Source organism: Rhinoderma darwinii, chromosome 12 (genome assembly GCF_050947455.1).
Source record: "Rhinoderma darwinii isolate aRhiDar2 chromosome 12, aRhiDar2.hap1, whole genome shotgun sequence".
Classification (NCBI taxonomy): Eukaryota; Metazoa; Chordata; class Amphibia; order Anura; family Rhinodermatidae; genus Rhinoderma; species Rhinoderma darwinii.
The window spans coordinates 34,943,964-34,957,605 of NC_134698.1; the positions used below are offsets into that span (position 1 = coordinate 34,943,964).

The 13,642-nt window shown below is 43.0% G+C and overlaps 1 protein-coding gene and 1 long non-coding RNA gene across 3 annotated transcripts in view; one reads left to right on the forward strand and one right to left on the reverse strand.

Moving 5' to 3' along the window:
- The window catches only part of PAK6 (p21 (RAC1) activated kinase 6), a 197,473-nt gene that overhangs the window by 70,513 nt on the left and 113,318 nt on the right, over positions 1–13,642 (reverse strand). For both annotated transcript variants that reach the window (XM_075843781.1, XM_075843780.1), the window contains exons 2-3: positions 12,721–12,933; positions 10,696–11,292 (exon numbers count right to left, since the gene is read on the reverse strand). In XM_075843781.1, the coding sequence (XP_075699896.1) occupies positions 10,696–11,292; positions 12,721–12,924 (801 nt within the window). In that variant the 5' untranslated portion in view covers positions 12,925–12,933. The remainder of the gene's footprint in view (positions 1–10,695; positions 11,293–12,720; positions 12,934–13,642) is intronic.
- LOC142664619 (uncharacterized) overlaps positions 9,847–13,642 on the forward strand; it is a 38,482-nt gene continuing 34,686 nt past the window's right edge. The window contains exons 1-2 of the long non-coding RNA XR_012851340.1: positions 9,847–11,935; positions 12,729–12,853. This is a non-coding gene — a long non-coding RNA (uncharacterized LOC142664619). The remainder of the gene's footprint in view (positions 11,936–12,728; positions 12,854–13,642) is intronic.

The window sequence follows — 13,642 nt, forward strand, 5'->3', positions numbered from 1 at the left end:
AATTAACTATGCATCATAATGAACCATTCCAAGTAAACACAGTTTAAGACATATTAATGTAGCCACAATGCAATACCTAATAATTAAGTTAGTTTAAGTCGTGCAATTACTGAATGTGTTGATAAGGACTGATCTTACCATAATGGTATTCAGATTAAAATTCATCATTCAATTTATTTGTGAGGCTCAGAGATTATGTGCCAACTCAGGCAAAACACATTCTGTGCTTGTTCCATGAATGAGCCTTGAGGTCTTATCTGTCTAGTGATGAATGTTATGTTCGACGGAACTGTAAGTTACAAAAGAGCTTCAGATGACCATGAAAAGAATGCACTGTACAGACCTGCACATAGTACAAGTCAGGCCATACCCCCAAATGACAGAAAGCTAAATCTAATCAGTTCACAGCCATGTTCACGTGCACGTCTTAGCTTTGGAAGCATCCTAAATATTTTTTCATTTTTTTTTAAAGATGGAAGCTACCTGTCTGAACTGGAAAGACATCACAGACACCTGCTTGCCTCCTCACATTCGAAAAACATAGAATGTCTATCCTGAGGATAGGCCATACAGTGCAATAAAAACAGTGCATACATCTTTCAATCATCAGCCATAAACAAACCCCATGATGAGCTGAAATGAAATGACATGGTTTGTATGGGTTTATATACATGTATGTTTTCTTACTATAAACTACTGTATGTGTATATGTGACGTGACTAAATGAAGTGTCAATAATACTGTAGTTATAAAAGCAGCTATGTTTTCCGTTCCTCCGATTTAAAAAAAATCTATGAAATAAACAGAACTATTGTTACTTATCTAGTATATATTGTGACAGACCATGTGGACAGGTTGTGGATGGGGGTCTATATTTCCCCAAGATTTCTGTCTTCTACTATCTGAAAACAACCAGGGAATAAATTCAGCAGAGAATGTGGTTCTCCCGCTGCAATAGGTTTTATCTAAAACCTGGAAAAGGGCCTGGTTGTTGGAGTGGGGAGAGATGGGTGGGTCCCCACTCCATCCACACAGTCCTGGTCTTGGGCTGTCTAGCTATTAATCAGGGGTCAGGTGTGATAGCCCTTTGAAAAGGCTGCAGTTCAGTCACACTCTCTCTCAGCCGGGGGAGAGGAGCTTGTGAGAGCAAACCGACTGCATTCATAACAGGTTGTATGGTCTGCATGGTTTATGGTGCCAGGCATTAGGCCTGCGCTGTGTTAGTATGGATACCTGACTGTATAGTTAGTGCCGGACAGGCATAGAGTTTTCTTTTATTTGTTTTCTTTTTATTTCATGTACAACCTGTAAATAAAACTGGCTGAGGCCAGTAGTACCACATCTTTGCTGTGCGGACTGAAATTTACTGGCGTGTTTGATACCGAGGGCCCGTCTACCCCAGGAGACGACTGTCCCGCTAACTAATTCCCTTACAATATTCTATACGTGACTAAAAACAGCTAAACAAACAAGAACCACAAACAGCCTATATCACAGTTTATTATACTTAAAGGGTTTTTTCTACGAACAACACTTATCCCGTATTCACAGGAGAAGGGATGTGTCTGATCACCGAGAGCCATACCCATTATGAGGTCTTGTGTTCCCGTTTGAATGGAGTGGTGGTCGGGCATGCCTATGGGACTGTCTGAGATAGCCGAGCGCTGTGGCACTGGTCTCTCCAAAATCACCAGGATGGGCAGACATTTAGACTAGGTTTACACAAGGCAGATACGCTGTGTAAAAGTACACAGCATATCTATCGTGGAACCCGCAGGGAATTCTGGCTGAAAAATCGCACCTAATTGTGGTGCAGATTTTCAGGCGGAATCTCCAAAGTGGAATCACAGGTGGGACAAAAAAAATAAATATAGGACACTGCGGCCCATGTGACCGCTGCAGCCTGCGATTGGCTGCAGAAGTTATATTGGATGAAACTTCATCCCAGGAGGCCGGGCTGGATGGAGGAGAAGAACAGTGTATTCCTAATTTTTAAATATAAGCGCTGGGTTTTTGTGTTGCGTAACTATTTCCCTTCCCTGTCACAGTATAGGATGGGGCTGTCATTGTGACAGCCTGATCCTGCTGATGGCACGTTGTGCAGGAGCGTTCAGTGCCAATAAACTCAGAATGTAAATTAGCAGGCTGCAGGCACAAGGAACTGACCCTTAGCCCGTACATTATGTGGTGTGGGCTGGAAGGGGTTAAGAACCAGTGGAAAGCTAGATAACTCCTATGAGCATTGAAATGGCTGCCAATAGTGATCATCACCCAATTAACACATTGAGGGAAATTTTTCAAAACTGGCGAAAAGGAAAAGTGGATAAGGTACCCATTGCAACCAGATTCCACCTCCCCTTTTTCAGAAGCTCTTTGGAATCTGAAAGCAGCGACATGATTGTTTTCTATGGGCAACTACTACAGTTTTTCTTTCCAATAGATTTGATACAACCCCCCCACCCATTTATTGTGCTATGCCTGGCACATATCTTGAATGGGCGGTGCATGACACAGATGTATCTTTGATGTTCTTCTAATATCTGTGTCATGCAGTACTCCTTTCCCCCAGGTCCTGCACTAGGCATAACATATCGTGTAAATTTTACTTGGTGGGTTTCTTTTACAATAATTTCCTAATATATATGTGCGATCAGAATCACTCTGCTTTTATTATCAGATATGCTCTTGCTCAAACTGAGGAAAATAGCAATTAGACCTACCGGTAATTGTATTTCCAGGAATCCATCATGACAGCACTACAGGAGGTTGCCCTCTTGACCTCTGTAGGGACAGGAAGACAGAGAGGTTAAAAGGCCCCTCCCACCACCCACTTGCCAGTGTTTTTCAATTACTACACCAGGATGGATGCAACCCTATTTTATTTCTAGGGATAATAACTGACATGTTAAATGCACAAATCAGAATTCAATAAGGGAGGGAATATAATGGTGCTGTCATGATGGATTCCTGGAAATACAATTACCGGTAGGTCTAATTGCTATTTTCCAGTACATCCCTCATGACAGCACTACAGGAGCAATACCAGATTATAATGCTCAGGGCGGGACTATGGATTGGAGGACTTTCCGTCCAAAACTTAAATCCGTATCGGACAGCACATCGAGTCTATAATGTTTGTAAAACGTATGATGGCTTGACCAAGTGGCAGCTTTGCAGATTTGGTCAATAGAGGCTTCTCTTCTTTCTGCCCAGGATGCCGAGACTGCCCTTGTTGAATGGGCTCTGATGCCTTGTGGGGCACATAGTCCTTGGGACTTGTAGGCTTCTTGTATGGTGGTTTTTACCCATCTCGCTAGAGAGCCTTTTGAGGCTTTCTTTCCTCTATTCTTTCCCCCGAATAGGACAAATAGATTTTTATCTCGTCTCCAGGAGGAGGTTCTATCCAGATACTGAAGAATTGTTCGCCTGACATCCAGGCAATGGAATTTTTCTTCTTGTTGGTCTTTTGGATCTGGATAAAAGGAAGGTAGAATTATTTCTTGTTCTCTATGGAAAGCGGTAGATACCTTTGGAATAAATGAGGGATCCAGCTTTAGGATGATCTTATCCTCTTGTACTTTTAGGTACGGTTCTATGATTGATAGAGATTGGATTTCTCCAATCCTTCTTGCTGAAGTAATAGCGACTAAGAATGCAGCTTTTAGAGTTAAAAAATGCATACTAATTTTGTCGAGCGGCTCAAAGGGGGGCTCACAAAGAGTCGTTAACACCACATTCAAATCCCAGGTAGGAACTGATTTCTTTAGGGAAGGTTTCAGTTTAGAGACCGCTTGGGTGAATCTTCTGATCCACCGATGTTCAGCCAGAGGAGTGTTAAAAAAATTACCTAAGGCTGAAATCTGTACCTTTAAGGTACTAGGGCTAAGTCCTTTTTTGAATCCCGATTGTAAAAAATCTAGGATTTTTGCAATGTTGGGAGAAAAGGGATCTGGTCCTGGGATTCCATGCCAGGAACAGAATTTCTTCCAAATCTTTTGATAGATTTTTGAGGTAACTTCTTTATGACTTGATAAGATAGTTGAAATTACCTCGTCTGACAGACCGTGGTTCCTCAAGATCTGCCTTTCAGGATCCAGGCTGACAATTTCAGAGTCTCTATTCCCTGGAAGAATAAGGGACCCTGGGAGAGAAGATTCTCCTTGACTGGGAGCATGATAGGATCTTCCAACGCTAGGTATTGTACGATTGGAAACCAACTTCTTTTCGGCCAATAGGGAAGAATAATGATGAGCTTTGTCAAATCTTCCTGGATTTTTCTAAATACCATTGGTATTAGAGGAAACGGAGGAAAGGCATAGGCCAGATCCATGTCCCAGTGTTGGGACAATGCATCTACTCCCAATGGGTTGTCTCTGAGATTTAGGGAGAAGAATGTCTCTACTTGAGTGTTTTTCCTCGTGGCAAACAGGTCTATTTGTGGATAACCCCAATTTCGGGTTAGGCAACGAAAGACTTCCTTGTTTAGGGACCATTCTCCTGGGTCTACTTTTTCCCGACTCAGGAAATCTGCTGATAGGTTCTCTGAGCCTTTTAGGTGGACTGCCGTGACTGATAGGACGTTTTCTTCTGCCCAACTGAAAATTTGTGCAGAGAGGCCCTGAAGAAGAGTGTGTCTTGTTCCCCCTTGATGGCGAAGAAAGGACACTGCTGTCGTGTTGTCCGATAAAATTCTTATATGCTTCCCTTTTATGGTGGGTGAAGCTCTTATAAGTGTCTCCCATACAGCTCTTAGTTCTTTGAAGTTTGAAGACATCATCTTCATTTGACCAGTCCATGTGCCCTGAAAGTGTTGGTCTTGGATTACTGACCCCCAGCCGTGTTTGCTGGCATCTGTGGTAATCACTACATAAGGAGAAGTTCTCCAGGGGACTCCCTTGTCTATGTTGTTTGTGCAGAGCCACCACAGGAGAGATGATTTCACCGTCTCGGAAATTTGCATTTTTAAATTCAGGGAGTTTTGTTTTCGATCCCACCGGGACAAGATCAGATTCTGTAAGGGTCTGGAGTGAAATTGGCTCCATGGAATAGATTGGATGCAAGATGTCATCATTCCCAACATCCGCATACATTCTCTTATGGAACAGGCGTCTTTCCCCCAAAATTTTCTTACTTCTGCCAGTAGGAGTATTTGTTTCTCTCTTGGGAGGAAGGAATGTTGAAGGGAGGAGTCTAGCAGTACTCCTAAGAAGACCTTCTGTTTCTGGGGAGGAAGACTCGACTTCTGAAAGTTGATTATCCATCCCAATTCTTGTAGTAGGGAAAGAACCTGTGACCGATGACTGACTAAGATAGCCGGAGTATCTGCCGTCAACAAGAAGTCGTCTAGATATGGGATAATTACTATACCTTGACTTCTTATGAATGCCATGATCTCTGCCATAATTTTTGTAAAAATTCTGGGGGCGGAGGAAAGGCCGAAGGGGAGGCAGACAAACTGGAAGTGGAGAATGGAAGGACCGTCCTGAATTGCGAATCTGAGGAATCTCTGGTACGCGGGGTGGATAGGAACGTGATAATACGCATACTTTAAATCGATCGTACACATTGATGCCTCTTCCCTTATTAGAGGAATAGTCGATCTGATAGACTCCATCTTGAATTTCCGATAATTCACCCATTTGTTTAGGAACTTCAGGTTGATTATTGTCCTGTAGGAACCATCTGGTTTTTTGACCAAGAAGATTTTCGAATAGTGGCCCTTGCATATCTCGTTGTGGGGAACTGGGGAAATGGCTCTCAATCTGAGTAATTTCTGGACGTCCTGGATAAGTACCTGATGAAGATCTTTTGCTTGGTACTGGGTTATTAGGAATTTCTCTGGAGGAATGGAGGAAAATTCTATTTTGTATCCTTCTTCTATTATCTTTAGAACCCAGGGGTTCTGGGTTATTCTCGACCATTCGGGATAAAATTGTAGGAGTCTTCCCCCCACACTCTTGGCGTCATTGCTTTGAGGGCTGGAATGAATTATTTGGGTTAAGGAGATATCCTCGACCCCTTTTCCCTTTGGGGTAACTCCAGCGACCGGACTTCCCTTTCCCGCTGTAGTTCTGTGAAGTAAGATCCCTCTGTTGGCGAAATCTTCCAAATTGAGGGGGTTTTTTTGGTTTCTCTTCAGGAAACCCCTTTTTTCTATCTGTTGCACTCTCCAGTATGTTATCAAGGAGAGGACCGAACATCAGAGACCCTGTAAATGGGATAGAACACAACTTGTTTTTGGACTTAGTATCTCCTGACCACATTTTGAGCCATAATGCTCTTCTAGCAGCATTTGAGAGAGCCCCATTCCTGGCAGCAAATCTAATAGATTCTGCTGAAGCGTCTACCAAGAATCCGGTTGCCATTTTTAGTAACGGTAGAGATTCTAGTAGCTCTTGTCGTGATGTCTTCATCATCAGATGGGTCTCTAGCTGGTTTAGCCATATGAACATTGCTCTTGCTACTGATGTGGCCGCGATATTAGTTGAGATCAAGGCAGAGGAAGATTCCCACGCTCTTTTTAGTAGTCCGTCTGCCTTTCGGTCCATGGCGTCCCTCAACTGAGAGGAATCTTCAAAGGGGATTGCGGTTTTTTTAGCAACCCTGGCGACTGGGACATCTACTTTTGGGATTTCATCCCAAGGCTTAGTGTCCTCTGGATCAAAGAGAAGTCTGTTCTTAAAATCTCTTGAAATGAAGAGCCTTTTTTCTGAATCTTCCCATTCAGTTGTCACCATTCTTTTAAGATTTTCGTTTACCGGAAAAACCCTTGTTTTCTTTCCCGTTAGACCTCCAAACATCTCATCCTGGATGGTATGTGGTTGGTCCACTTCGGGAATATCCATAGTTTCCCGTATTGCTTGAATTAGGGTATCAGACATCTCGGAAGAGAAGAAAAATTTTTTCTCTTGAGTGGAAGAAGTTGAAGGTAAGAGTTCGTCTCTTTCTTCTAACTCATCTTCCGATAGGTAATAGCACTCCTGTTCAGAGTCCGACCCCTGAGAAGGAGGCCAATATTTTTGATCCACTTCAATCCGTGGTCTTTTTGCCCGGGAGTGTGAGGGAGTTTCTTGCGGAGGGGCGAGGGAGGCTACTGACTGACCCACTTCCTCACGAATCATAGTCCTAAGTTCGGACATGAACGTTGGTTGTTCCTCCTTTAGTATTTTGGCAATACAATCCTGACACAATTGTTTTTTATGGGACTCTGGCAATTTTTTTGCACAAGTCGCACATTTTTTAACCTTCTTTTTATCAGTTTGTCTCTGAGAGAAATCTTTTTCCTAGAGAAAACAGAAGGTAGGTAAAGTATGGTGTACATACATAAGGGGTCATACCCTTCCCCAAGGGTGAGACTCACGTGACCCTGGGACATATCTGGAGTTCCATCAGGACGAGGAAGTTCCATATCGCGACAGGTAACAGGCAATGCAATATGCAAACCACAAAAAATAAATCCAAGTTAGAGTTATCAGCTCTAACTACATACCTGTGCGTGTCCCTTTAAATGCGGGCGTTTTGAATTTCCCGCCTTCCAAGATGGCCGCGGACCGGAAGTAGCCCGACGTCATATGTACCTGGAGTGCAGCCGCCATAGCCGGCGCTAAGGCTTGCTATGCGGTGCAGCGAGGATCCCTGCCGGTGCGTCCATGCCTATGGAGCTGCCGGTCCCCGCCTGGTCCGCGGTCCGGCCGAAGCCTGCTTGGGAAACCCCAGCCCCCACACACTACCAGAACCCTGCCTAGGATTCCTCCGGTAGGTGTCTTAGGGAGGGAGCTAAGGGACCCGTCGTATGAGGGGTGTTAGCCTGGGCTTTAGGGGGAAGAGAAGGGGGAGTGCACGGACCCCCCGATCTTGCCCCCTGCCCGAGTTTTTTCCTGCACTAATACAGGAGCGACGCTCTCTGCTCCTGACCCTTGTGGGGACAGGAAGAACACTGGCAAGTGGGTGGTGGGAGGGGCCTTTTAACCTCTCTGTCTTCCTGTCCCTACAGAGGTCAAGAGGGCAACCTCCTGTAGTGCTGTCATGAGGGATGTACTGGAAAGCAAATTCCCACGGTTACCCTTTGAGAATTTTATACATTAAGGCCTAATTCACACGAGCACGTTCGGTCTGTGATTATATGGTCCGTATATCGGCCGCATTTCCCGGACCGAGCACAGTGCAGGGAGCCATGCTCCTAGCATCATAGTTATTTAAGACGCTAAGTGTCCCTGCCTCTCGAACTACTGTCACGTACCGAAAACATGATTACAGTACGGGACAGTTGTCCCGCAGCGAGGCAGTGACACATAGCGTCATAGATTAATATGATGTTAGGAGCCCGGCTCCCTGCAGTGTGTTCGGTCCATGAAATGCGGCCGACACACGGACCGTATATCATGGACCGAACACGCTCGCGTGAATTAGAGGCTCTGTCACCACATTATAAGTGCCCTATCTCCTACATAAGGAGATGGGCGCTATAATGTAGATGACAGCAGTGCTTTTTATTTAGAAAAACAATCTATTTTTACCACGTTAGGAGCGATTTTGGTTTATGCTAATGAGTTTCTTAATGCCCAAATGGGCGTATTTTTTACTTTAGACCAAGTGGGCGTTGTACAGAGGAGTGTATGACACTGACCAATCAGCATCATGCACTTCTCTCCATTCATTTAGTCAGCGCATAGTGACGCTGCGTTATTCCCTATGTGCTGTCTTATACTGACATATTAACATTACTGAAGTGTTTAGACCAAGAGTAGACATTCCTTCCAGCCAGGACGGGATGTCCATTCACAATCCCGAAACTTCGGTAACGTTTCTGTGGTACTTACAGCAGAGCAAGCGTAATCTCGCGAGATCACGCTGTAAATGACAAGTTACAGCGACATTACGCTTTGCTCTGCTGTAAGTACCACAGAAACATTAACGAAGTGCCGGGATCTACTCTCTGTCTAAACACTTCAGTAACGTTAATATGTCAGTATAAGACAGCACATAGGGAGAAGTGCATGACGCTGATTGGTAGGCGTCATACACTCCTCTGTACAATGCCCACTTGGTCTAAAGTCAAAACACGCCTACTTGGGCATTAAGAAACGAATTAGCATAATGCTAAAATTGCTCCTAACGTGGTGAAAATAATAGTTTTTCTAAATAAAAACACTGCCGTCATCTACATTACAGCGCCGATCTCCTTATGTAGGAGATAGGGCACTTATACTGTGGTGACAGTCTCTCTATAAGCCTAAGAAAAAAAAGACTGGTATAAGGATAAGGCCCCACGGGGAGGCATCAATGCATACAGTGGAAAGTGTCGGAGGCATACGATGATATGTTAGACTGCTATTGTAAAAAAAACAAAAAAACATACCGCGCAGTATACTTTTATTTTTATTTTTTTACTGTGCTTCACTGGACACTTTTCTATACAAATGAAAAAAAAATTATTATGCCGGTGCATACTGGCCCAGCATATGACGAAAGGACACTTTTTTTTTTTGCAATATGCTGGGTATTTGTTGGGGGTTCAAGGACTGTTAGACTGGAAAGGGCTCTCTTGTGAAGACGGGGCTTTATCTATATCTGTGTCCTTTGCTGAATGAGTGCACACAGCACAACAATACTTCTGTACAGTCCATGAAAGATGAGCACCTCCAGGAGGTAGAAATTGCAAGAGCTCAGTGGCATACAGATGCATATGTTTTTTGGAATACAGTTGAGCATATGTACGTTTTAACTGTATGCCCCAAACGTGGTATGAATCGATCCCAATTAGGACCGTCAGCAACTCTTTTTGATTTACCAGTCTGTATTTATACTGAATTATTCTGCTAAATGAATGGTAAGTGATACTGTGGCTGTGCCGATTGGACTGTGGATGGGAGGACTGCTCAGTCTGGAAACTTTTCAGGAATGCAATTAAATTCTGCTTCTTTTTGGTTTAGGAACACTCCTTGAAAATATTTTTGCGCTTTGCACTAGTATGGCGTACAACGGCTATGCCCCAAATGAAATCACTGCCTATAGTAGGTCTGAAGGCAAAGCTACTTGCTGCACAGAGAGCGAACCCTAAACCAGCTGGGAGCTTCTGACTATTAGACTACCAGACTGAAAGCTGAACAGACCACCAAAGAAGAGATGCTGAAAGATCCATTTACCAACTTGTTCCACTAATATCGGACATGACAACCAGGGACCAAACAATGTGTTCTCTACTGACCACCAAGTACCAGAGTCTGAAAGTTATCAAAATGCATCTGGAAGGTTTTGATGACAACACGGTTGTTTAACATTTACATTAAAACGCCCTTCAGTCTGCACATCACCATCTGCAATAAAGCCACTGCTATTCAGGTAAAGTTGCAACACTTTGGGGAAAAGTTTGTGAGGGGTATTTTTACCAGTTAGCACCCAGTTGTGGCAAGAGGTCCACTCTAATATTATCTTACACACACACATACAGTATATAGTAATTTCTAGAACTTACACATAGCCGGTTGAGACTGCTAGATTGGGGGATCTAAAACTTCCACATATTCAGACATGCATTAAGCCAAAGATATCCTTAAAACATACTGAAGAGCCAATGACAAGATTTCTCGTACTGTTGTAAATTCTTCTAAATCCACTGCAAACCATAAAAATGCAACCTAGGAAAACAAGCTTATATAAACATCTTAGTTTTACCCTTAAATAAAACAATTATACCTTTCTCTGGTGTGCTGGGACAGGCTTTTCTGAACATTTCTCATTGCCTGAAGGCTCAAAACCACTCCTTAACAGTCCCTGTTTTGGAACACTCTCAGCAGATTTTGGCACATGACCCTCTTCTAGCAGAGTCTCATGGGAAAGTTGTCTTTTTGTATCCTGCTCAAAGCTACATCCTCCATTAATGTTCTTGTGCAAGTGGTCAGGAGATTTGGATTGACTCACACTGTCCACCGTATCCTGAAAGTCTCCGGGATCCAAGGACTTTGCTTTACAAACAGAACCATTGGGTCTAGATGGGCTATCACCTGTAGGCTTGTAGTCTGGCCACACGGTCTGCCTCCTGTTGGCCTTAGAGCTACCATTGCAATTGATATAGTTGGAATACTTTTCGTCAGGTATGTTTGGTTCTGGTACAATGTATTGCCCATTGTTTGGCCTCTCCTCTCCAAGTACTCCCAAAGACTGAGCTCGCCTTCGTGTCAAGGGACTTCGTCCTCTCAAAGTGTTAGAGCTGGTTACAGAAAGTTTTTGAATGTCAAGAAGTATCCCTGAGATGTATCCTTCCAATCCAATGGTGCTGCCACGAACAACAGTCTACGAAGAACAAAGATAAGTCCATTATATATAGAAGTTAATAAAGTAGGAGTACATTAGCTAGAAAAACCGCAACTTTTTGTGCCAGGTACTGACCAATATTATGCCTTCATACAGTACATATAAGGAATAAAAGATAAAACATACATCACTATAGATTACAATATTTGTTATGCTAAATTGCTTTGACCATAAGTGTCACTTTTATTACAACGGATATACTGGGGGGGGGGGGGGGGGAAGTATATCTAAAAATTTATTTTATACGAAGTATAAGGAACATTAACTGTATGTAGTAATCAAGACCCCCCCAAAAAAACAGCAGTGAAAAATACATAGAATATAAGGGGATTTTAAAAATCTGGTCTAGATAAAGGGCTCAGAGTGAGAAGGTGGCCCGCTCGGACACATCAACTGTTCTGCTTCTCTTGTCCCTTTTCCCTGCTCATACTGTCCAATCGTCTCTTACAGATTACAAAGACACTGCATCATCTCAGTCAGCCATTCAGAGAGCCTCTATCATTGTCCGGGTTGCTCTATGACTGGCTGATAGCGGATGATGTAGTATCTGTGCATATGAGCAGCCTATAGTTACAGAAAGCGGAGCAAGAAAAAAAAAAGAGAACGGCAGCCATCAGTAGAGGTAGGTAACCTCTGCATGGGGAGTTAACTCATCACTGTCCTAGCCCTCCATGGATGCTACATATTAACCCCTGCACTGTCTTAGCCCGCCAGGGATGTTACATATTAAGCCCTATACCGTCCTCGACCACCAGGGATACTGCCATTAACCCCTTCACTACCCTAGACCACCAGGGATGTTACCCATCGCTGTAGGAAAATAAAGACTATCCAGCCGTTTTCCCAGAGAGGGAACGGTGATTATACATTTTAGTCTTGAGATTTAAGTTGCAGGTATGCTGACTGAAGGGTGCCCACACGCTGTTTTTGAACAGGGGACCTTAGTTGTCTGTGTCCGCTTACGAGAACATGGATGGTTTTCTCAGAGGTGGTCTTTGAGAGGTTTCACTTTGTGTGCAGCATATTCATAGCTGAAATACTCAAAGTGAGCTTTCAAAAATACTCGAAGTTTGGCAAATTTCCTGCAAAAGCCCTTTTATCCCATCAATAGGCAATTTACAGCATATGGAACACAAATTACAGAGCGTCTATATGTTGTTAAAGGGGTTGTACTTCATTAGAAAAACCATAACCACTTTCTTTGAAAACAGCACCACACCTGTCCATGTGTCAGTATTGCAGCCGAGCTCCAGTGACGTTAAACTGGCTTAGCTGTAATACCATAGGAACTGTGGACAGTCATCCCACTGGTTTCAGAAGAGAGTAGCCACGTTTATCTAACGTTTGCTTTACTACCCCTTTAAGAGCAGTAGTTAAGCCATCTAGAATACTGATTTCATTACTTACTTTCATAGGTTTAAGCTGCATTCGGGTTATTCTGGAAGGGTCCACTACGGGTTTTGGACGCCGCAAAGTGTCCAGGACATTTTGCCATTGCGGCGGAAGGCCAACAAATCTGCCTTCTTTGGCATCAAAGGAGGTATGTACACGATGCTGGAAATTCAGAGGAGCGGAGATCTCTGGCCGTTTCTTTTTCTTTTTGCGAAACATAATGTTAAACTGAAGGGGAAAATAAATATATTCTATTACATTGCAAAAATACCAAACAGGAACACCACAGACAATCAGTACAGGCTTTATAGTCATAGACCTTAAAGTGTATAGATTCCTTCATTAAGCCCTTAAAGACCAGGCCAATTTGAGTTTTTTTAGTTTTTGTTTTTCTCCCTTTCCTACCAAAATCCATAACTTTTCTATTTCTTTGTTGACACAGCCAAATGAGGGCTTGTTTTTTGCAGGACAAGTTGTTTTTACGGCGTCCATCAGGCGGTAAAAACTACATATTCTCCTTATTCTACAGGTTGATACGATTATGGTGATACCAAATTTATATATTTCGTTTTATGTTTTACCACTTTTATTTTTTTTTTAACTATTTGCTAAAAAAAAATAATGTTTTATGTCGCCATGTACGGAGAGCCGTAACTTTTTTATTTTTCCATCAATTTAGAGGTGTGAGGGCTTAAATTTTGTGGGGCGAGCTGTAGTTTTCACCAATACATTTTGGGGTACATGCAACATTTTAGTCCTTTTTTTTGGAGCGCTAAGTTGACCAAAAAACAGCAATTTGCATGTTTTTTATATATTTGTTTTTACGTTGTTCACCGAGCGGGTTAAGCAACGTTATATTGTGATAGTTCAGACTTTTTCGGACGGGGCGATACCAGTTTTGTCAACTTTTATTTATTTTTAACATTGCTTTAGGGAA